The 23,979-nt window shown below is 34.6% G+C and overlaps 1 protein-coding gene across 2 annotated transcripts in view; it reads left to right on the top strand.

Moving 5' to 3' along the window:
• The first annotated feature begins 5,417 nt into the window (after window positions 1-5,417).
• LOC138183021 (SAM and SH3 domain-containing protein 1) overlaps window positions 5,418-23,979 on the top strand; it is a 373,195-nt gene continuing 354,633 nt past the window's right edge. For both annotated transcript variants that reach the window (XM_069119538.1, XM_069119537.1), the window contains exon 1: window positions 5,418-7,326. In XM_069119538.1, coding sequence (XP_068975639.1) covers window positions 6,829-7,326 — 498 coding nt within the window. In that variant the 5' untranslated portion in view covers window positions 5,418-6,828. The remainder of the gene's footprint in view (window positions 7,327-23,979) is intronic.

Genomic DNA, 23,979 nt, shown 5'->3' with positions numbered 1-23,979 from the left:
CTTTTACTTAAGAAAACTCATTTTTTATGGCCCCTGTTGTTTCCTAGCTTGTTTTCTAAGTTTGTTTTAGTTGGCGACAGCGTGAATCACTTTCCTTGGAGATGTTGTCTGTTTACATCCTAAGGAGAGAAAGAGCGTAGAAATGAATTAGCTAATTACTATACTCCGCTACGACGTCGAATTAATGAAGTATTGGCTGTTACTTCATTGTCACAGGAATAGGCAAACAAACAAACACAAATTTCATTACGGATAGATATCTAATTAATTCTGTCTAAGAACCGAGTACAACATTTTCATACGTACTATATAAATAAAAAATATTTTTGAAGATATGATTCAAGGGAAACTTTAAATACAGATAGTATCTAATTGTAAAATACCACTGGAGATTTATAAAATGTGATTTTCAATCTGTGATGAGTTTCTGGAAGAAAAATAGAATCTAATTATTGTACAAACAATTCAACAGCTCGTGGAAGTGAATAACAGATCGGATACGCAACAGTTGAATAAAATATATATCAATTCATGATGTTATGAGTATTCTGTGAAGCTGTAAGGAGTAAGAATATATCGAATTTCTCTTGTGAAAACGAAAATAAATTTCTGCATTTCAAACTAAAACTATTGATTTCCAGTTCTATCTCTATTAAGCATTTTTCATTACTACCAGTTAATATCACATGATTCCAAGATTCTGAATCTTTTTTTATTGAATGAACTTGTACTTTCATTATGAAAAGTCGGAAAATGGATATTCATAAAATTTATTTATAACACGTCGTGTTATATAAATCTAAAGTCGACGATATATTAGAATGACTGTTGAAATGTTTACAAAACGCATAAATAACGCGAGCAAATTATAAGCTCAATAGTATAAAAATATTGTAAGTATAAGATATGAGTGAGTTACTATTATAAATCAATAAAAATTATATTAATACATCTTAAATAATAATTTGAATAAAATATAACGTATCATCTATTAGAGTTCTATTTCGTGATCGATTCTTTTGCATTGATGAATATGATGGCATATAACTTGTTCTGACCTTTTAAACGTAAATCTTCCACCAATAGATGTCGCCAGCTGTACACAAGAGTACAGTGATCCAGAAAAGTTCGATAAAAAGATTGAAAAATGCGTGTGTATAAAACCACATTTTATTAAGTGAAAGTGACGAATCCTTTTAACATATTAACGGTTACTATTAAAACAGAACAAAAATCACTATAACTTGGAAAACATGTCGTGCAATCAATAGCTCTTAATACGCAAACATAATTTATAAAGTAATACATATCTGAGGATGTTGAAATTATCAGATCTTTAGCTTTAAGACAAAAGTATATTATCGAAAACATATTGTAGCTTTAATTCTTAATAAATTTATTTTCTATGTTATCGTTATGTAATTTCTGCCCAAATACTGACATCTAAATGGTGTTATTGATAAACTATCACTGCCTAATAAAAAGCTGTTTTTTACTATTATTGGCTTACACGTAAGGCTGTAGATCTAGTTGCAGGGACACAGGCGTTTTCGAACGACATAACGCCACATGGGAACAGGACGCATGGTTTTATTGATTGTTTTGAAACAGTAAAACACACCGTAAACACCACGTCACCGTACTCGTAAACAATAGATCGGTATTCGTATAAGAGTTGCAGGATAGAACGACTGACGAACCAATCTGTTTAAATTTATTTTCAAATGGAATCAGCGTGGTGCGGAATGCGTGAACGTGACAGGTAACGTGATACAAATTCAGAATGGTAAGTGCACTTGAAAAAATCTGCCGGAAAAATTGATTTCAATCTCACAGGGAGAAATGAGCACGTACATGAAATATCGACGAAATTATGTCACTGCTTATCACCTTTCAATTTTCTGCTCTCTGTCCTGATACGTGAAAACGTAAAAGTAATATTAATATTTTATATTATCTATATTTTAATTATGTAGTATTTTATACGTATTAAATTTAATATAATGTGAAAGAGATGTAGATGATTTATTAAACATGGGGACGAGTAGAGAAATGGATGTTGTTTCTCATTATTATCGTTCCTGGTAAATTTAATTTATTATTGTACTATGATTTTGCTATTAAACTTCTCCCGTATAAGCTTTTATTTCCACTACGCTCCATCATTGTACAGATTAGAGATAAAACAAGCATTTAACTAGAATCCACGGGGAATATATAAGTTTTACCCTACTCCATACATATGTAGTGATTGCTTAGGTTCAGAGGTCACATTTTATCATACGCAGTCAACTATAACAGCGCACGAATTCTATATATTCAAAAGGAAACCTCGAGAACACTTAAACAGAGATATTGTATTAAACCATCTATTTGTGTAAAAATGATTTAATATTTGGCAATCATATCATTCAATTTAATTTACATAATCCACTTTATAATTTTTATAACTTAACACAGAATAGTCAATAAATTTATACCATTCAGTCTAATGTAAGCCTATCTAACTTCCAATAGAAACACTGAAAAAGTACTGTTTACGATAATTGTGGATTTTAGTACAAGTTATACTGTTACGATTTTTAACATAAATTTTATTTTTTTTTTTTTCGCGTAGTGAATAATCAGCGAACATTTCAAAGTCTCGAAATTACAACAAGAATCATTGTTTAAAATTATAATCATTAAATATTTAGACCAGTGGAATTTTGTAAATTCTAAGTTGCCTAGTTAATTTTGTTGGAAGTTTAATATATTAGACGTCATCACAGAATCATATAAGCACATCGAAGGTGTCACACGAAGCAAATCCATTGTCTGTCTCGTAGTAATTTCCCATATTGCGGAAACGAGTTAATATATTGACAGGTAACTCATCTTTCAATCTCATCCCTGGTCCAAAAGCAAATTACTCGACCGAAGCGAGGAAATAGCGAGGTCTGCATTGAGGGGGTCCTTCGTGTCCATGGCACGCGATGTCATATCACGTTATTGAGAGCTACTTGTCACTCCCTGCTTTGGCGTCATAGCAGGACAGGACGTCCATGCGGATCATTCAATTAATTCCATCTTTACTCACATAAATACCGACGATAACCGTAGGAAAGTTCTGTACGTCTACCATTGTCACTTGTCATTTGAGCACCATGTTATGAATGTGAACGGCGAGACATCTAAATACGAATGCATCTAATTATATCTGATATTTAGAAATCATCTACATATCAGTTGTGTTAACGGATCACTATTCACACGACTGCATCCATTAATTATATGTAAAATGAAAACAAATTATATGAAATGTTTTAGAAACTAGTAATTAGTCCACTTTCTATTTATATTTTTTTATTAAAAACGACAAATATAGCTAACTGATGTACATAATAATTATAATATTTATAATTCGCAGAAATCTGTCGTGTGTGATGCATAACATAGGATGTTCTTAAGAATAATTTTAAATAAAATTAGTATAATTTTCTAAACACTGGTATACACTTAAAAAGCAATATGACTTCAATCCCCTTAAATTCACTACGCCACACATGTAATTTTTCTATGTATATGTTTGATATGCAATATGAAACATGAAAATCAGCAAAGCAGAATCTTTGACATTCTATCAGTTCATTTTTATGAAAGAGTTTCTATTAAAAGGCTTTTCTAGATTTTCGAAGTAGCAAGTTATTTTCATACATTTTATAAACTGAATATTGTATTAAATATGATAACTATATTATTATTAGTAATACCTTGCTCTTGTCCTATAACGTTACGTATTATAACAATTGAATTCACAAAGGAATTTTTGTGAACTGTATCAATAGTACAAATTCTGAATATCATTCATCATCAATACATAATTTTGAGAAAGAAAGAATCTATATTTCTATGCAGTGGAACGTTGGATAATGGGCTCTTTCCCTGTCACATTCACTGCTTGATGCAATTTAATTTTGTTTGAACGTAATATAATAGGCAGTGTGCGAGCCATTTATGTGGCAGGGTGTTATAGATTATTGGCTCGACGGGTCGTGAGTCTCATACCATTTCTGTTAGGTATTCATTTATAAATGCCACAATTCTAACAAAGACCCTGATTGCGATGTTCGTAGATAGTCATCGATGCTAACTCTCCTTCTCCCTAGCGTAATGCGTTCTGGGCGTGTGCACGGCACGAACATCGCTACTTGAAATCAACTTACCGCTCTATCTGTTCGGCGCCCTCGTTAAATTCAAACAATAGCCTTTCTTTTATTCGTATACGAATACAAATTTTGGAGTCGTACATATACGAAGATCCCACAAATAAGAAAATGATTTTTACCGAATACTTCCTATCGTATCAATTTTATGATATAAATAATATTGTATATAATTTTGAAAAATTACCTTAGACTTATTCAACTATATTGTTTTCTAATATTATTACGCGATCTATTGGGTTGTGACATAAATCAGAAACCAATTCCACTGTTTATTAATTTCGTAATTTCATTATACAAGTATATGATTAATATACAATTCACAAGAAACAAAATGCCATTCTATTCCTACGTTGACCCTGTTACGAAATTATTAATCACACGGTGCTCAATAGCTAACGAAGTTACAAACTACTAAGAACCATTAATACCACTTTTATTACTTATCTATATTACGTTTAATTTGACCTCAGTCCATAACTAACTTTCCAAAACGATCCAATATTATTCCGTGAAATTTCATCGTTCAAATTATAGAATTCTTACAGATCGAATATATTTTAAAGCAACGTCTTCTGCTGGACTATAAAGCTACCGTTTTTGCAGTGTAATGTACCCGTGTCGAACTAGAGAAAGAACGAGCAGGAGAATAGAAAAGAAAGAGAGGAAGAAGGACGCGGCTGTTGCATCGTGGCAGCGCAGGAGCGCATCAACAGGATCTCGCTGGACCAAGTTGCTTCAACTACCAGTAGTGGGGATGATAGAACACGTGGTGGGGATATGCCGGTTAATGGAGTGGGGACACGGCACGAAGAAGAGACGAGTGGAGCTCCCTCTGGCGAATGTCTCGCGTCAGTCGAGCCGTGTATCGCGTCGCGGTAATGTCGTGTTGTAGTTGCGTGTTTCGCGTATCTCGTTTCGAGCACTAATGACGCTTTGCTTACCGTGATTATGAGCGACGTGAATTCAGTGAAATCAAGTTCGGCATATTGTTTCCGATATGTTTTGAAAGCAGTGAGAAGGAGCAGCGCGCGATAGAAATAACACGCAGGTTTCATTGTGAACGCTGGACCGCGTGCTTTCCGGCCGTGTCGGCCTTTCCTCTTTCGGAGTTTTCAAGGTTACGGTTTCAATACCGGCACGAACGATCCCGGAGGCCACCGTTTCTGTCTGCGGTTTCGGTCGTCCTCTCTCTGTTACTCACGTGTCCCTGTCGCCCATTCTAAAAAGAAAAAAGAAACTGGAATACACTAACTCGTGTAACTTTAACGTTCGTCGATTTCTATTTCATGCACGTAACTTGATATTTTCATGAATTTGTATCGTTTTTTCCCACCTGTACATACGTGATGTGTTTCTTGTTTACTGCTCCATTCAACTAGTTCTTTGTCGAATTTCATCGGAAACAGTGAAGTTTTACTTGTCAGCAAACGAAAGTATTTCTAACAGGAAATCGAAGAGAGGTTACGTTAACGATATAACATTACTGGAGCGAAATTGTTGGTAGTTTCGTGAGAAGAGACTTCAAGGTCAGGAAGGAATAACTACAAGAAGGACGTGTCGGTATCATAACAGTGTTGGAAGAAAAGAATTCTTACGATTCGACTAAATGTAGATTAGTGTATGTTCTGTGATTAAAGCCATATTGTTTGTTTGACGTCTTCCATCCTTCTATGAAAGGTACGCCAGTATACATTGAAAACGTGCAAGTTTGTATTATCCTTCGAACAAAAGTGCTACAAAAATCCCTAGCATTCGAAGTACGTATAAAGTAATAGTGATAAATATCTGATAAATAAAAGATTTCTTATTGCGCGTGTTACATTATATAGGCTATAAACAAAGCCAATACCTAGCAGGTCGCGCGCAATAACATTCGTCGGTTGTAATTTGGTGTTCCAAGTCGACACACGTGCGTTTGAATCGATCGTGTTTAAAAGGATTAATACCTTGGATCGGTTGAATTTCTCTGTTATTCTCTCTTACCGACCGAGAAGCGTGCTTCGTGAAATAGAACGAGGCAGGGACACGGAGTACAATTACCCGCGTTTTTCTTTTAATTCTTAACTGTGCACCGAGAGAGAGAGAGAGAGAGAGAGAGAGAGAGAGAGAGAGAGAGAGAAAAGAGACTCGTAGCAAAGCAGAGGCTTGCTTAGAAGCGTTCGAAACGAGAGAGAGATCGTATCGGCGCGTCGAACCAGTTCGATCGTCCGCGCCTCGTAATGAGCCGGGGCACCGCACGTTGAAGATCGAACGTGACCAGTGCAGTAACCCTCCTCCCCCTCGCGCGCGTAGTCGATCGGTATTCTCGAAGGAGCCGTTAATCGAGGGTACCGCCCATTACAAGAAAAAGCAATCGGACCCGGGATCGGTTTCAGGCCGATTCGATAGCGAATATCATACGTGACTTCGTTCTTTCCCTGAAGACGTTGTCGTCGATCCGCATTCTTTCGAAGATGTCGCGGCGCGTAGTTTCGAGACAGAGCGCATAGGCTAGGAGGAGACAAGGACAGAACGGGCCGAGATCTCGGAAAGGAAGTCGAAGGGAGAGACACGTGTACACGAGAAGAGAGAGAGCGGCGGGGGCGTGATAAAGCCCTCGCACTTCTCGCCAACGACAGACATGACGATGGCTAGCAACATTGTGGTTGAGTGGCTGCGCTCGCTTCACTTAGGCCAATATTCGGAGTCGTTCATCGACAATGGCTACGATGACCTTGAGATTTGTAAGCAAATCGGTGATCCTGATCTGGATGCGATTGGAGTATTCAATCAAACGCATAGAGCTAGATTACTTCAATCGGTGAAGACACTGAGAGAAGAGGGTGCTGCGAGCGTTTACTTCACCTTGGAAGAAAGCAACGATTGTTTGTGCGACAATGTCAGCTCGAAATCTTCTAGAACGTCTTCTGAGAGACCGCTCAGCGATAAAGAAGCGCAGAGGGCTTCGCCGACTGCCAGCTCTTCGAGCGGTGGTCAGGAATTAACCAAGTTCGCGGACGAGTACGAGGAGGGAAAGGCGGAGCTCGTCAGAATCCCAAGGATGCAGCTACGGGTGCTGCTGCAGGAGAAGCTGAGGCACGACGGCATCAGGCTGGCTTGTCAACCTTACACAACACCGGTAAGTCAGCTTGTCCTTTTTCCTTTTTGTTCGTTTTTCTTATCCTTTCTCTCGCTCCTTCTTTCTCTTTATGGACGTAAATTTTCTTCATCGCTATACCTGACTATTACGTTTAAGACAAAGTTAGTTATTTGCTTGCTATGGTAAAAAATGTCGCGAAAAAATTTACGGCTAGAAGCTCGGTACGATATAAGATGAGTTACATGGAATTCACGGAACTTTATCATCCTTGGAAGTATTTCACTTTTTGATTTCTTTCCCTTCTTCCCTGAAATTTCTTTTACGTTTTTATTTTTAATTCCAACCTGTCATTGACTAGCTCATCTATCCGTTTGTTGTAATAATAACTTTGCGATTTTTTTCATGGACGTTTATGAGGTAGTTTATTTCTTTTCTAGTTTCTTTTTTATGTGTTATTTTATTTTAGATTAGATTATTATGATACACATTGTAATCTCGTATCAGAGATATTCTGTTGCAAATGGATAAAATAGAATTTGACGTATTCTTTAGAAACAGAGTATGTTGAGCGAAAAAAGTAAATTTATAAGGGAAGGCCGAATTTGTCATCCTTATTAATTGTACGAAAATAATAAATCTATTTTTCTGAATGGATTGAAATGAATAATTCTAACAATAAATATAATTTATGGGATAAAATAATAAATTTAACGTATATATCTATGATTCTATGATCGAAGTTAATAGAAAAGGCAGATTTATAAATTATCGTTAATTATATTAGCGCTATAATATTTTTGGTTATTTATGATCAATATCGGAAATACGAATCGAATTATCAAATTGCGAAATAACTATATGAATCAAGAGGATGTTTCAGAAGAAAAGCAAGATAATGCAGAAAACTCGTAACCCTTGTAGAGACACGCCTTGAGAATGTAGATAATTCACTGATTCATTATTTCGTTACAGTAACCCCACTGCTTCAGATAAGACGCGTACTATAATTTTATACGTTTTACGATGTATATATGTATTCATTATATCTTTCCGAAGACAACTTGTAGTTTATACATTTTAACGAGTCGTTTCATCATATTTTTGTTTTATATTTTTTATGAAAACGATGAATCAAAATAACAATGATTAAAAATAAATAAATATATATATTTCATTAAGAAAATTCTTCGTTTTTGAAGTTCGTATCGTTTATGTACTTTTAATATATGATAAATAATATGTCTGGTTTTCAAGCTCGATTGATTAGCGATAAATGCCTGTCTCAAATTTCGTGAAATTTAAATAGAATAAAATTAAATATAATGAAATAAATATAAATGCGCGCAGTCGCCCTAAATACTGTATCAAAATTATACATTTATTTTGATAATTAGTACAATTTTATTGAACGTTGGAGAAGATTCATTTACATAAGTCGATTCCAATTAATATTTATAATCGCTTCATTTTTAACTATTTAACTGAATCACTCAATAGTCTACATTTAGGTCTTATAGCGAATGCTGGAATTAAAAGGGAAATAAGATAGCACGAAATAAAGTTTGAAGAATGTAATCGTATTGATTTTTAAACTTTTATTCATGATTCGCACATTTGTGTTATGTAAATTGTAAGTAGAAAAAAAGTAGAAAAGTGTGTGGTTCGATAATATTGTTTCAAAAATTGAAGTTATGCAACGATAAAGACAAATAACCGCATCTCATGCGTAATTACATTTTTTGTTTGTGAATACAAATCACCCGGAATAACCACAGGCTTTACATTTTAAAAAGCAAACAATTTTAAAAAAGCGCATTATATTTTCATGCAGCAGTAGTTGGGGATGGTATTTCTGAAGTTTCAATTGAAAAAAAGCTAACGAATATGAAACATATTTTCTTATCTAAAGACTGCGCATTGAGCGTTATCAGGTCCATGTACATGACGCCCGATTAAATTGCACGAGTTTGAAACAAACTTTCGATGTTCGATATTTTAATCGTCCCTTCTTCTAATTTTTAGATTAACAAACATAGATAATTATAAATCTGTATTTTTGTCGTAAGCAAAAATGTATATGTGTAAGTTATAGTTGTATAGGTAGTTATAGTCGTTTCCTTAAAATTATTCTTATTATCTCATCAACTTTCATAGGACAAAATGACTAGAACTTGTAAATTTTTCAGTTAAAATGAATTATGCATTTTGTTTACCTAAAATGTACTTAAAATTCGCTTGTTATTTTTTATAAAACTTTTTCTTGTTCTGATAATATGAGGAAAAATGTAAAAGAGTACGTAGTAAACGAAGCAATATATGTATATTTACAAAATGGACGTTAATGTTATAGTTACTTGTATAAACGTACAAAACTTCTTTGCGCGAAGATTTAGAATCTTTTGTTACCATGATTGAAAAAGGAGGGGAAATAAATAACAGATTCATCCGACAATCACGGTAACAGAAGTTACGTCGATCATAGTGTTGTAAACTAATAAATTGTATTGTCATACCACGTGTTACCAATCCGACTACTAATGAAACTGAAATTGAGCTAAAGACAAAGTACACAATTGAAGTGATTATTAGAACGTCACTGTACAAAGCGTTGTATCACTGTCATGAATATGAAGCCTAGCCACAACATTATCGATTTGAAATAGCTTTAAATATGATCGTAGTCGCTAATGATTCACATGGCTGGACAACGTCTTTCCAGTATCTGCTTGTGTTAATTAATCGCGAGAAGAGCTAAGTGCACTTTGAAAAAAGAAATGTACGCCTGATATTGGTACATACTGTATAAGCGTGTGGGTAATTCTATCGTCGAGAATAAGTCTGCCATTACTTACGTCCGTTTCTTGACATTATGACCTCGTATTTACACGGCTGGGGCCCTATTTTACTGGTTTATGGTCATGATGCTTAGCGCATTGGTAAAGGTACCGCGTAAACAAATCGAGGCAGCCGTCGAATTTGAATGACAAAAGGCCAGCTTTTGCGGAGACTGTAAATTACGTAGCAATTACGATTGTACCGCGACCGAAAATTTACGAGCACGTATGCTACGTTTCGCATCCGCACTCTCTCCTATTGGTTTCCGAATTTTAATTCAATCCCATCGCAATGGATTAACCGCTGTTATTCCAGTATTATAATCAATTTTACGAGTTTACGAAAAAATATTTGGGAGTTTTATGAAATGGATTTTATTACTCGAGACTGTAAAAAGATTATCTTTACTATCCAGCCATTAATAAAGTTACTAGCTCTTAGAGTTCCCTGAGTGCAGACTGATCGATAGATAGATATACGAATAAATTATTGATAGGAACATCACAAAAAGTTTGTTAGCTGAGAATATTTGAGATAATATTCGTACGAAAATTCAGGTAGGAGAAGTTTCGCAGATTGCGTGTTTTGTAATTAGTAGTATATTTTGAAATGTAATATTGATTTTGCTTGTGAGCAAATGTCGGTTTAAAACAAATTTGACAGTATTGCAAATATGCATATTTAAATATACACAGAGTTACAAATATTTATTACGCATAGTGCAAACTCAAATATTTTGATATTAGTTTGATGAGAAATAAAACAGAATAAGTGTGTAAATTCTAAATTACATAGATTAATATATAGGTCAAATGTTCTTTACATGATACATATACAAAATTTGATACACAACGAGGATGTGAGACAAATAAATATTATTTCCGAAAAGAATTTGAGAACGCAAGCTTATCTTTAAAATATAAAATATACGTGAAGAACATGTTACTCGTGTTCAAAAGAGCAAACGAAAAGTGTTCTAAACATCTTTTTTGGTTTTCCTGTACCATTTTTAGAGAGAATTCATTTTCTACATTAATACAAAGTAAATGTTATCGAAAATAGTACTTGAATAAGTTGTTTCGAAATATTAAAAAAATATTACAAAATAATATAAAATAATACAAATTTAATAAATGGAAATAGTTAAATAACATCGAACAATAAGGAGAAACACCCTTTATATTAAATTTTCCCTTGTGGAAGTGCTGGTGCTTGCGCGCAAATGATTGCAAAAGGGAAAGGAACGCAATAAAAATACCTGTTCTCTCTCAGAGCACGGTGGTCCGGTCGTCATCTGCTCCTTGTTCCCTCTCGATGCAGAACGCACATGTTCCTGTGGGCGTGCGTGCACGCGTGTAACCAAGGCTCTCTCGCGAATATATCGACCTTCGGCCAAGTGATATGTAGGTACTACCTCCGGCTTGGAAGCATACTTTCGTATTTATTGGTCCAATCCGGAAGGTCCGATTTGTTCGACGCCTCAACTGGATATCTGGTCAATCAACATTCCAAGTATAGAGACCACGTAGTCAATCACGGCACCCGCGATACGATCAGTGCCACTCTGCGCCTATTTATTTGTTGTTAGCTGCTCTTTCATGATACAACTAGCAGCTGCAGTCGAGAGCACCGCAAGGCAATTTAAGAAAACTTTATTCTGAGAGAATAATGCAAAAGTGTGCAGTACAGTTGTAGAGGTCACGAACGAAATACGTACTTCCTTCAGAGTTAGTGAAAATTGGAGACTCTGGAATGAAATTTATTTTGTTTTTAAAAGTTCTGTTTATCTTGTGCATTTTGCATATTTGTTTAAACAACATAGACACAGAAGAGTTTATTTTATCTTTATTTGTATAAGTTTACTGCATGTCAAAAATTGTTTAGGAGAGTCGAAGTCGAGGTACCATTTTCTGTAAATAAATGTATCTAGTAGTGTAGGATTTGATTCATTGTTTTATATAGTATAAGATCGTTTTCATAAAAAACATTGTCGTTTAAATCAGGACTTATCTTCATTAAATCCATACTTGAACGTTATACAAGAACTACGAATGTTCGATAAAATTTGGGAATTGCAAACAAGAAATATTTTTTGTTTCGTTTTAACCAAATATTATGAACATTCCTCTAAGAATGTCTTCTACGTCTCTTAAGATCTGAACGAAGAATAAATCCAAATAACAAATTGTAAAAAGTCGGAACATGGATTTAATACAATTAATATCTAACTAAATGAAAATCATCTATTTATTATGAATTATTCATTGTTTGCTTGCAAGCACAAAGAGAGTTTTCATTGAAATCCAGCTTTGTTGTCTCAGCTTGTATTAATGCATGATCCAAACATGGAATAATCAAGTGGTTGAAGTGTCATGTTGAATTGTATGGTGGGATAGCATAACGCGTGATTGTTGCTGAGACGCGAAACAGGAGAAATGCGCTATGATCGAGCAATTTAGTAGTTTCAGCTATTCCAGACAAGAGGAGAGAGTACGGCGACCGAGTTCATCGTATAGTATAACTGTACGCAGACCAGCAGTAATAGCGTTTAAATATTTGAGCAAATGTTCAATCGATATACCTATCCTTTAGCCAACCCCGTCACAGCTCTTTCTGAACCGTCCGTTTCCAGCTCCTTTCCTCTTTCTAACCCGTTCTACCTTGTAGGCAGCCGATCGAATACGTTTCCATGAAATATCAAACGCGACGAATGAGATTCTCTTATTCTATGTAGAAATAGGGCTGTGGAAGGAAGGGAACATTATGTTTTAGACTTTGAACGATGAAAATATATCCGTATACTGCGTAATTGTCCGAATATAGGTACGGTTAGCGATATACTTCGATTATTCTAGCAATGATTCGATTGCTCTTGATAATGAATGCCAGTTTTCATCACAATATAGCTATCCTTGAACAGAGACACAAAGAATTTTCGTATTATTTCTCTTATTTTTCTCTGAAGTAATCTCTTAATGTTGTTTGCGTTAGAATTTAGGTAAGATATGATTTGTCGTTTTCAAATATCGATATTCATCATTTTTCTTTCATATAGAGAATGCAAATATAGATATTCCAAAGTATAGATACGAGCAATTGTCGGATTTTTTTAAATGTTGTAATGTAGCCTGTTCCGATTGCTTACGTTAGAATTAATTTGGCTAGGATACGATTGACCATTTTTAAAAGAAGTCCTTTTTATGAACATGTAGAATTATTTAATTATTTTTAGGATATTGTGATAGTTATACTAATTTTGCATTGACATTTTCTGACACTTATTTTAATATATATGCTCTTTTTTATGGGATGTACGAAGCTTTTGTAGATAACTGTATATGTATATGGCGTTGCCTTACCTCATTATAAGAAGTAGATAACAATCCATTGCTACAGATTGATAAACGCTCTACTTTTAGAACACTACAATTTAACGGTACTCTCGTTTCATTAAAAAATTTAATGACGCTCTTATTACATTCTGTGGTACACGAGAGAAACCATTCTATTCCAATCTTGGAAGGAGAAAGATATATTTCGTGTGATGAAATATAAATGAATATTTCCATGGTATATAACCCGAAGCATACATAACACGCATCTAGATCAGGAAAGTAATCAGGAAAATCTTGGATATTTGATAGGGCATACTGTACGTGTAAGAAATTTATGGTTTTTGTAGAAAGAGCCATTAATAATCTTTCGTTTCTTTCTCTACCTTCGCCTTCCTTCTTCCGCCTCTGTTTCTTTCCGCGATTTAACGATAAGATTTCTTCTTCTTCAGCTCGTATACGCGCAACTCTCCTGCATCTCTTCCCTCTTTTCCTTTCTTCTGTCGAAAGGAAGAAACATAGCTTTCCTCGACACCTGCGAAAGGCCAAGTTTGCCAAAACGTTAATGAAGTAGTACCGCTGCAAAGCGTCCTAATAAAGCACCAAGCCGTTCCGTTTCATTATAACTAACATTGTCCTCTTTGCATCTTAATGGTGCATAAAGAAAAGTATTAAGCATGATATTGCCTTCCAGCTGTACGTACACTGTGCTTAGCAGAGAATTTAGTTTCAAACTAGATGCTGGATTTCTACGGTGTTTATAGCGTTACATGAAACGTTTTTTATTTTTATTAGGACGCGTTAAAAGAAATCTATTAGGAATGTTACAATAATCCAATAGTTATAATATTACGATAGGTCAGCGGAAACGTAGTATTTTTTTTTTATTATCACATCAGCTACACAAATTTGAGTATTGGTAAAAGAGTTGTAAGGTGGTTTTATTTTGAGAAATTAGATTCTGTTAGATAGCTGGGTCCCTTAAGAATGGAAATACTTGTGATATTTATGCAAGACCACCATGATTTTCGTTTAATTTAGATTTTAAAATGATAGTAGTTCTTCCAAGATACTTCCTGTAGTCTCAAATTCGTGATTATTTAGCAATTATCTTGAAAAATTGGATGATGCATTTTAAAGATCAATTCACTTTTACTATTTGTTTTATTTTCCATGTGTAGATTTAACAAAACATTTTTTACATTTATATCATGCCATGAAGAAAGTGCAGCTATAAATTAAGATATGGATAATAAAATCGTTGCTTTAATCAAGTCAAACATAAATTAAGCAGATACAGCGATTGGATTTTATTTCAGACGAATTTAATCAGATATTAATCTGTAAGTATTAGATTCGACTAGGAAACTAACAGAAATTGAGATTCGAAGAAGCACGAAATTGAACTTCGATCAGTGGCTCGAATCTTCAGCAGAGTGGTTCAGATCTTGATTAAAGCACCTGTAATTTAAATGTATAGACTTCGTTATTTTTCGTGCTGCCGAGAACATCAGAGAGACACGGTAGAAAGAATGTAGCAGTAAAATTGATCTTTTTTATCTCTATCTTTTTCAAACGATGTCAGTCTATTTTAAATGAAATTTATCTTATTATATATGTTAATGAGATAAATATTCAATTATCGGGACAAAATTGCTTCCTCACTCATAAATATAAGAGTCTCCGATTACACACCCTGATAATCATTGATCAGGAAATCAATGTCTGTGCAATCGGGAGATCAGATAATTGGTGCCTGGATAATTGATCTTTAGATCACTGACCTTCTGGTACAATCAGTCCAACGTATTATACTATCTCATTAGCAAATAATTAATATGCAACTTTCATTCTACGTTATTTCAATATTAAAGAAATTTCGTACGTGGTACAATAATATTTGTAAGGGATCCAAGCATTTGAAATAATTTCATTTGTAACAGCTGCAGGTAATTGTAATTTGTATAAGCAGCAAGGTAGTAAATTACTCTAAAAGTTAAAGACCGTATTATAAGGAACATCAACAGCTGTAAATTATTAATAATTCTTATTACTGAAAAATACTTTTGTAAGAAAAATTAGTAAATATCCTCGCAAAAAACAAAATGAATATCCCTCAATTTATAGGAAGTCTGTTCTTAATTGACGATAGAGTAGTTTTTCCATGAAATGAGAATTGAGTTCGAACATTATTTGTGTTATCAACGAAATTAGGAAAATATGTATCAACATGAATAATTTTAACACTACTATATCCATAGCGCTACATCAGCATTATACGAGTATTAATTATTACTATACGGCATCGATATGTACTATTGAATTTTCTAATAACCACGTTTTATTAATTCCCGACGCGATCGAAACTAGCCAGTCGTCGTGCTATTGAGATTATATACTCTCTAACTTAAAAAATATCCGGATGGTCGTAATAAAATGCAACAAAATGGACGAGCAACGTTATGGAGACGGGATGGTGAAATTTTTGTTTAAGACGAGCATTACTTGGCATTTTAAAAATCTGTTGTATTTCGAGGTAATTTAATTGCGTGATAAAACGTTTTCCCCAAGCAAGTGTACGCGCTGTTTGTTGGTGATGCTTTCAATGCACTTCTCATTGCCATTTTCTTCCTTTTATTCGTGCGTATGACAACGACACAAGTTTCGCACGAGTGTCTGAAAAATGTTTAACATCGTAATGTCATTCTGCCTCGTTCTCATGATAATCCAGCCGCGAAGTAGTGCATACACACAAGCATTTCGCATGCTGAAGCGAGACATAGGGAGAAGGGAGATGAGAACAGGATTACGTTAGGTCAACCGTGTATATACACACATATACATCGAGCGTGCTTTGCCAGAGTTGCGCGTATATCTCTGAATGTCCACGATGAGAGTAGAAATCCCTTTGGACAGAGAACCCTCTTTGATGTTTCTTTTTTGAATCCTCTTTCTCTTTCTCTTTATCTCTCTGTCTTTTTCATTTGCTTTTCACTCGAGTGTGGTCGATGTCCATCTTGCCGGTTTAATCTCCAGTAAAGATTCCTTCTCACCTATGCGCCGTTTAAACCACTCGATTTAAATAGACATTCAGGTAGTAATTTATATCTATTAGAATGAGTTAATCATTCCTCCATTCATGCATTCGAATACCTGTTTTCACGCTTCACCCTTAAAGTATTTCAATCTTATTCGGTTCTAACATTAAAAATAAAATTTTGAGACACGTTTGTATGATGATATTTGTTACATGCTTTTTTTAACTTCATTTCTGTCAATTATGTAATTACTATCAGATATATGTTCGATATTTTATAATAATGGTATATGTAGAAGCAGTTAAATTACACTTTTCTTATAATTGAAAAATATTTTTTCCAAATTATAAACGTTTCGATTACAAGGAATATAATCTGATGAAAGAAACTGATCTTTTGGGCGGAATAGAGGTTTTTTTAAAAAGATCTAAATATGTCAATCTTTGTGCTAATATGATTATCATATTAACACTGCACAAGTGTAGTTGTGATGATAAATTTGACAAATACATGATATATTATTTATTAATCCATAAATCTCGGAGCGAATTACTGTCCACATGATGTATCATAGCATATTGAAGTTGCAAATTGAAAATTAATTCACGAGTATTGTATGACGCACAATAATTATAAATACTGCCTAGGTATACAATATGATTTAAAAATGTTAGCCAGTTTTTCTGCGTATAAATAAAACGCGTAACCCATCTCGTTAGAAATTCAAAAGGTTTAATCAAAAATAGCTGTATAAATTTCCAATTCCATTTTATCTGGAACAATTTCACTGGGCTTTGTTTTCAACGATGAATCAAAATCCGTATATCGAAGTAGCACGATGCTCATCAGTTCTGGATAGGCTATACCTTCTAACAATTTGCTCACTCCGTAAATTGGGTGCAGTGACTACTTATAGAATCGTGGTTCACTATCCGTTGGATATTCCGATATTTTGCTCTGCAGCAGTTAGAAAATCAGATAGGACTGAAAATAAGACAGGGAAAACATTAGACGGATAATAAGAGGGAAAGGTAGAGGACAAAGGGAAGGAAATGAAGAGGAAAGAGCGCGTAAACGTACTGTAAGAACGGAACGTTTATTTATGAATGCATTATCTCGTCAGTAATAACCTGAGGTATATTAAATTGCATTACGCGCAATCACTGAGGGAGATAGAGGAAGTTTGTTCTTCCGTGTATGTCGTCTTTGTGCATTAATAGAATTTATTCGTTTCCTAGTTATTCTTTCACCCATTTACTTTGTTAACTAACGATGACATAGGAAATAATTATGTGAAAGTAGAAAGCAACAAACCGTTTCTTAACTGTTACTCAAAGTTCATTAATAAGTGACATTGTGTAATTTTATATCGTGGTTTTTGAAGCTTTATGTTTAAAACAACAATAAAGGGATTGCAATACATTCACGTTTCTCTATTTAATAATTATAAAATGGAGTAGGTTGAAAAATTCCGTTAATTAACAATTCTCAAATCATACGTAGAGCTGCGTTCGCTCTAACTAACTTTACCATTTAAATCACTATAGGGAAGCGTAGAAATTCGAGTGCAAACGTATGGTTACATTTTTTTTTTTCGCTTGCGTACATCTACAAAGCTGAAACACCGTAGAAGCATTATATCTGTAGTGTTATATTAAGAATATTTCACCTCTAAGAGAAAAAAGAGAGAGAGAGAGAGAAGGGGCTTATCAATAAGATAAATATCACAGCTGATCGAATTAACAATTTTCAAGACATGCATATGTAGAATATAACTAGGTTCGTGTCTCGGTCTACTAACTTTAACTACCTAAATCACCATACTAATACGTAGAGCATTCACAATGGTACCTATACAGAAAGACGAATCTAATGTCTGATAACCATGGGATAACATCAAAATTTAAGTGTAAATGTACGAGAACATTTTTTCCACCTGCATGGATCTACATGAGTGTAGCTAACTAACAATAAGTAGAAGCATTACCGTACGGATTATTCCCTCATCGAGTTGGTAGGCTGGCACGCAATGCATGCAGCGCTATCTAGGCAACATTAAGGACTCGCCGGGTTGTATTACGGTTGCCTGGTAATAAACATGTTTAATTGCAACGCTAATGGTGCAGGCGGGGAGCGTAGCCCAGTCTCTTGTCCCTGTAACAGTCTAAAGCCATTGCGTCGGCTTTGCTTTCCGCCAGAATGCCATCGTTATTGGTAAAAGGAAAGGAGGAGAGAGGGACATCGTTCGTCGATGTTTCTATGGGCGATCGATCGCACCGGAAAATACGATCAAACCGATCGGTGCACTGCGTTCTTGTTCTAAAAGCTTCACCACCACGACGTTTGCTCGGTTATCGAGGGGGTTTATGGTTCGTCGAGTGTTTGTATTCGTGGATCGTTACCAACACCGGAAGTTTCCTGTAACGATGGCAATAATTGTTTCGATAGAAGCTGCGGTGAACTTGGTGGCCACGCTGAAAGTGAAAGGTGTTCCTCAACTACGGTTAACTTTAAGTTAATTTCCTTGCTAATACGTTATCGATATTCGTTAACGGTACTTGATTCCTCGCTTCTTCGTTTTTCCTTGTTAAACGCTTTATTAGGCTAGACTTAGAACGTAGCCACCGAGTTTTCAACATTTTATCGACTGTGGTCGTCTTTATTAGAAATAACGGCTACTAGCGGAATTTTGTAAAACGAGAGAGAGTTGGTCGGTTTCTTCAAATTATTGTTTCTTCTAGATCTATTAATATGTTATAGAGGCACTCTTTAACTTGCTATTTATCGTGAGTACCTATGAATTACATTACTTATCTGTTTCTAGCTTTTATACAGACATTATTTAAATAGGGTCAGTACTTTTTTAAATCTGAGTGGTACACGTCTCTACACAGGAGTATATTCATGAAAGCAAGTTAGGCAATTTGAAATGAATTTCTCTTTTAGAATAAATTAAACCAGATTTTTTCTGCGAAGAATAATTTTGCATAATGTATCTACGTGCTGCATTAAAAATATTAGCGCTGGGAAAGATACAAGTATAGCAGTGCATACTGTACTCACAGTTGTGCTCAGTGAAGTGGAAGAAATGCGATCTTAAGTGATTTGGCTTCATAGTGTCGACTGTTATCGGGTCCGGTATATCAGTAGCGTTACGCACCGAATGCTGATAAAATCAGTAGCAGACATGGCACTCTTATCAGCAATGACCGATCGATCGTCCAAGAGGGTAGGATAGTCTGAGGTCTGGATCCACTGTGAAACAAAAGCATAGTCTCGTTAGTGGGGATTAAGCGAGACCCAAAGTAAGGAAGCAAAAAGCTCGGTGGACTAATGCCGAAAAAGGGGAAAACGGAACGAAAGAGGATCTTATGGCCAATGGATAGATCTTTTTGTAACAAAGATTCCAAGTTTCGAACGTGATTGCGATATATAGCGAAGAAGAGATGACAAAGAGTCGACTAATAGCCGAGTCTCTAACTTTTTGCAACCTGTAGGAGATTCAACATATAGTTTAAACTATTTGATAATTAAATATAAATATTTAGAATTAACGTATAAAATATATTAAATTTTAGTTTAGAAATTAAAATAATTCTAATTTGGAATTTTGAAATATTTAAGATTAATTTAGATAAGATAAGATAAATAATATAGATGACCTTTATCACGTAAAACATAGAATGTGACGTAAAATAAAATATTCTAAAATTCTAAATTTGAAATATAAGATTTTGAAATATCAATTATGACATTTTTACGGAAATTTTGACTTATAACGCAATAATATATAAATATACTAGTTGAAACTTAATATGAAGGTAGCGCGCATTTACCTTAATTTCAGTATAGATGATCGATAATTTTCAAACAATTGTTTCGAGTATTTGATCAGAATTTTGTATTATGATCTGCTAATGATGTGTTTCGTGCATAACATTTGTATGCTGATATGATTGATTCAGAACTCCGGAAGAATAATTTCCTCTATCACATCGATGTTTTATGTATGAAGTAATGTCTGCTAAATCAACTGGTTGCCTGTTTTCATTGTAATCAAAGATCATCTTCGATCATTCTTCAAGCTGAGTATTTTTCAGTATAAAATTCTCAGTAAGAAATCCAGAGAATTGTAAAAACTACAGTCTACTATTATTTCAATAGCACGCTGCTATTCACATTGAGGTATGAAATGAAGACAAAGAGTGCACGTTATATTTCACAAATATGCAATGTAGTATTAGAAGTATCCATGTCAAGTACAGCTCTACATCCGAGAACAAAGGATTAATTTACCTTTGATATAAGACCGTTTTACTGTCATAAAATTCAAAAGGCATTTCTGGTTGAAGTCAAGCCCATGGAAATGAAATGTAAAACCTAAGCTGAGATTGGTATCATTAGAAATTAAATATTTTTGTAAAGAAACTGTAGTTTAAAAGGAATTATAAATTTATTAACTAATTTTATCGTTAGACAAGTAGAAATATAAATATATTTCTTATATATTTCAAGGTAATAAATATTTATAATGATTGCAAAATTTTGTTCAGATTGTGCAAGTTTTAAAAATATTAAGGCAATTAGTCATTAATTCAGAAAATATATACCGAATATCTTTACAATACAGAGGACGTTTAGAAAAAAAATAGGTGCAAAACTGACCACATTTCACTTAATAAAAATAAAACAGAAAGATATCTATATATACACGAAATTTTATAATCGTGCTTTGTTACAATACATTGTTAAAAATGCTAAATTAGAAGCGTTTAAAGTATTTTAAATGAATGCACGAAATGTACGTACAACCGTAAATACATATCAGAGATTAAACTATAATTAAATTATATACTCGCAAACATTTTACATTTTCTTTCCTAAATCCTTCTAATTCTGTATAGCTTCTCATAGTTATTTGTTTAAGCCTTCCGTAGATTATTCCAATCTTACCTAAACTCTGTCTCTTTACGTGTATAAACTCATTTGTGCAAAAGAGATGGGAGTTGGTTGTAGAAGCGAAATTAGACATTGCTTAGAAAACCTAAATAGTTTGACCCAGATACGGAATGCCTGGTGGCAATTCGTGCGGTATATGAAGTCAGATTATGTACCCTGAAAATTTCGCCTCGTTCGAGGCGTATCGAGATATACGTGTAATGGCTCCATTGTGAGGAGGATCGAATTGGCGCGTAACGGCGTAAGAATAGTAGCAAGTCGGGAATCTTTAATGCCATTCCGTTAACCGGCCATGAATTATTACCGTTTCCGGGATAGTTTCGTACGAGGCTGCACACAATATATCAAGCTCCTTTAACTTCGTTTCGCGGGCAAAGCATCGACCAAAGACTCAGCTGCTACTGCCTGGATATCTCTCTTACCAAGCAAGATTTCTCCCGATTTGCGAACGAGGCAGATTTACTTCCGCCTGCCGAGCCGTGGCCCGCCAGAAAAATGGCAGTGTGGAAATCGGCGCAACTGCACAACCGCCCCGTCAGTCTATGCAATTTTTATCGCTCCAACAACCAGAGGAAGACGAAGCAGAGCTATTACTCGACTTCTGGCGAGCAAGGTTCTCCGGCTGTTTAATTACTTCCGTCAGGTTTTTTTTGTCGTCTTCATAGTCAATCGCCTTTTCGTCTTTAACGAAGGAGAAAGAAATTTCTTTAGCTCTTAGAATACGGAACCTCAAAGGCTGTATACAGGGTGGTGTTGAAATAAATGGAGGACGATCTTTGATGTTGTATTCTGCTCTTCAGGGATGAGGAAAGGTTAACATTTTCAATGCTAAGATCTGCGACAATCTGGTTACTTACTGTACATTTTATTGTATCGTATATTGGTTAATAAACTTTCATGTTGTTACAAGATATATCGATCGCGCCAGAAATTATTTTGGAATCAAAAAGTGAAATTATTATTATTAATATTATTATTATTATAATTCGTTCAATTATTTATTCGTCACTTCTATATTATTTATCATAGACGTTAAAATATAACCAATTATGTATCTGTGGCGGCACTCGACCACGGAAATTTCCAACGGCTTCGCGACACAAAGCGCTATACCTTCAAAGCGTAAGGCCGACAGGCCTAATGTACCATCGATATCTCTACGGTTCTTTCGCCGAATATTCGGAAGAATGCATATGCGGCAACTGCCGCGGACTTCTAATAAACGCGCGCGTAGTGGGGATATCGAGGGGCAACAAAGAAAAGAATCTGTTTGGTTTCGAATCAAAAGATTCATTCTACCCCGAGCTGCGAAGTGTGAAAGGTTAAGCGTCATAGCGAAGCAAACACTATTAGAGAAACGGGTTATTGACTCTTGATAGTTCAGTGTTAATCGTTATTTGTTGTTAATCGTTGTTAATCGTTAATCGTGGTTAATCGTTATTTGTTGTTAATTGCTAAGAGTTTAATAAACGTTATTGTTGAAAATCAAGAGTATTTCCTGTGGGCACCTTTACCGACGATCACCTCATATCCTTTATGCTTAAACAATTAATTACTTTTCCAAATTTATTCAGCAACGACTAGGATTGGTTGTGATACGTATACCTATATAGACACATGAACGTTCATTGCGTGTAATGAAGAATTTTTTAAAGCTTATACATATATGGGTTTATTAACGCTGAAAGAGTTAAACGATAATTTTGTAATTTTTGAGTGAATTGACTATAAACTTTCACATAAACATAAAATTACAAACAAAGAACAACTTAACATAAAATTTGCACAATTTAATACACTCACTATAATCAGTATCATTATATGTTTTATGAAAATGTGTTCTTTTTTACCTATAGAAAAAATAGAACATACATAGTATGAAAGTTTGTTCACCTATTTTTATGTCACAGCGTATAAATTGTATTTGCATTTTAGCGCGACAGGAAACTGAATGAAGTGTACGTTCGATGTCCAAACAAAATACGAATTACCGCGAATTTTCGATTCGTTCAATCGAATAATATACGAGCGGCACGATTTCGCCATTACGCGAACGTGGTTTGATTATATCTATCGCCTGCTATCGATCCTGCCTGATAATCTTCTTCACTGGAAGATCGTAAGGCACAGGGAATACGTATTGCTGGCACGCGTGAGTTCTCCCTGCGGCTCACAGCGGAAAGCTTTCAGTTAAAAGATCGTTTTTTCTACACTCTTCGATTCTACTATCTCGTTTCTTTTAAGTGATTCATCTATACGAAAATATGTCGCTGAAAGATCGTACATTTGACAAATTTTCAAACCCCAAATCATAATTATAATGCTATTTCGGTCAGCTAAATATCCTAAATTTATTTTTGTTCGTTTAAATTACTCTTGCTGGTTATTTACATTCGATTATTTGACAGAGTTGATTATTGAGTAATTTAAATTCCTCTGGTAGTCTTCAAATAAAGTTATTCTAGTTTTTCAGTAAGCTTTGCGAAGTTGAGGTTAGTAATTTATTAAGTATAGTTAAACTAAGGTAT

Source organism: Bombus flavifrons, chromosome 9, assembly GCF_040668555.2.
Source record: "Bombus flavifrons isolate JBK064 chromosome 9, iyBomFlav1_principal, whole genome shotgun sequence".
Classification (NCBI taxonomy): domain Eukaryota; kingdom Metazoa; phylum Arthropoda; class Insecta; order Hymenoptera; family Apidae; genus Bombus; species Bombus flavifrons.
Note: the sequence above shows the minus strand (reverse complement) of the source record. Positions and strands in the feature narration are given on the sequence as shown.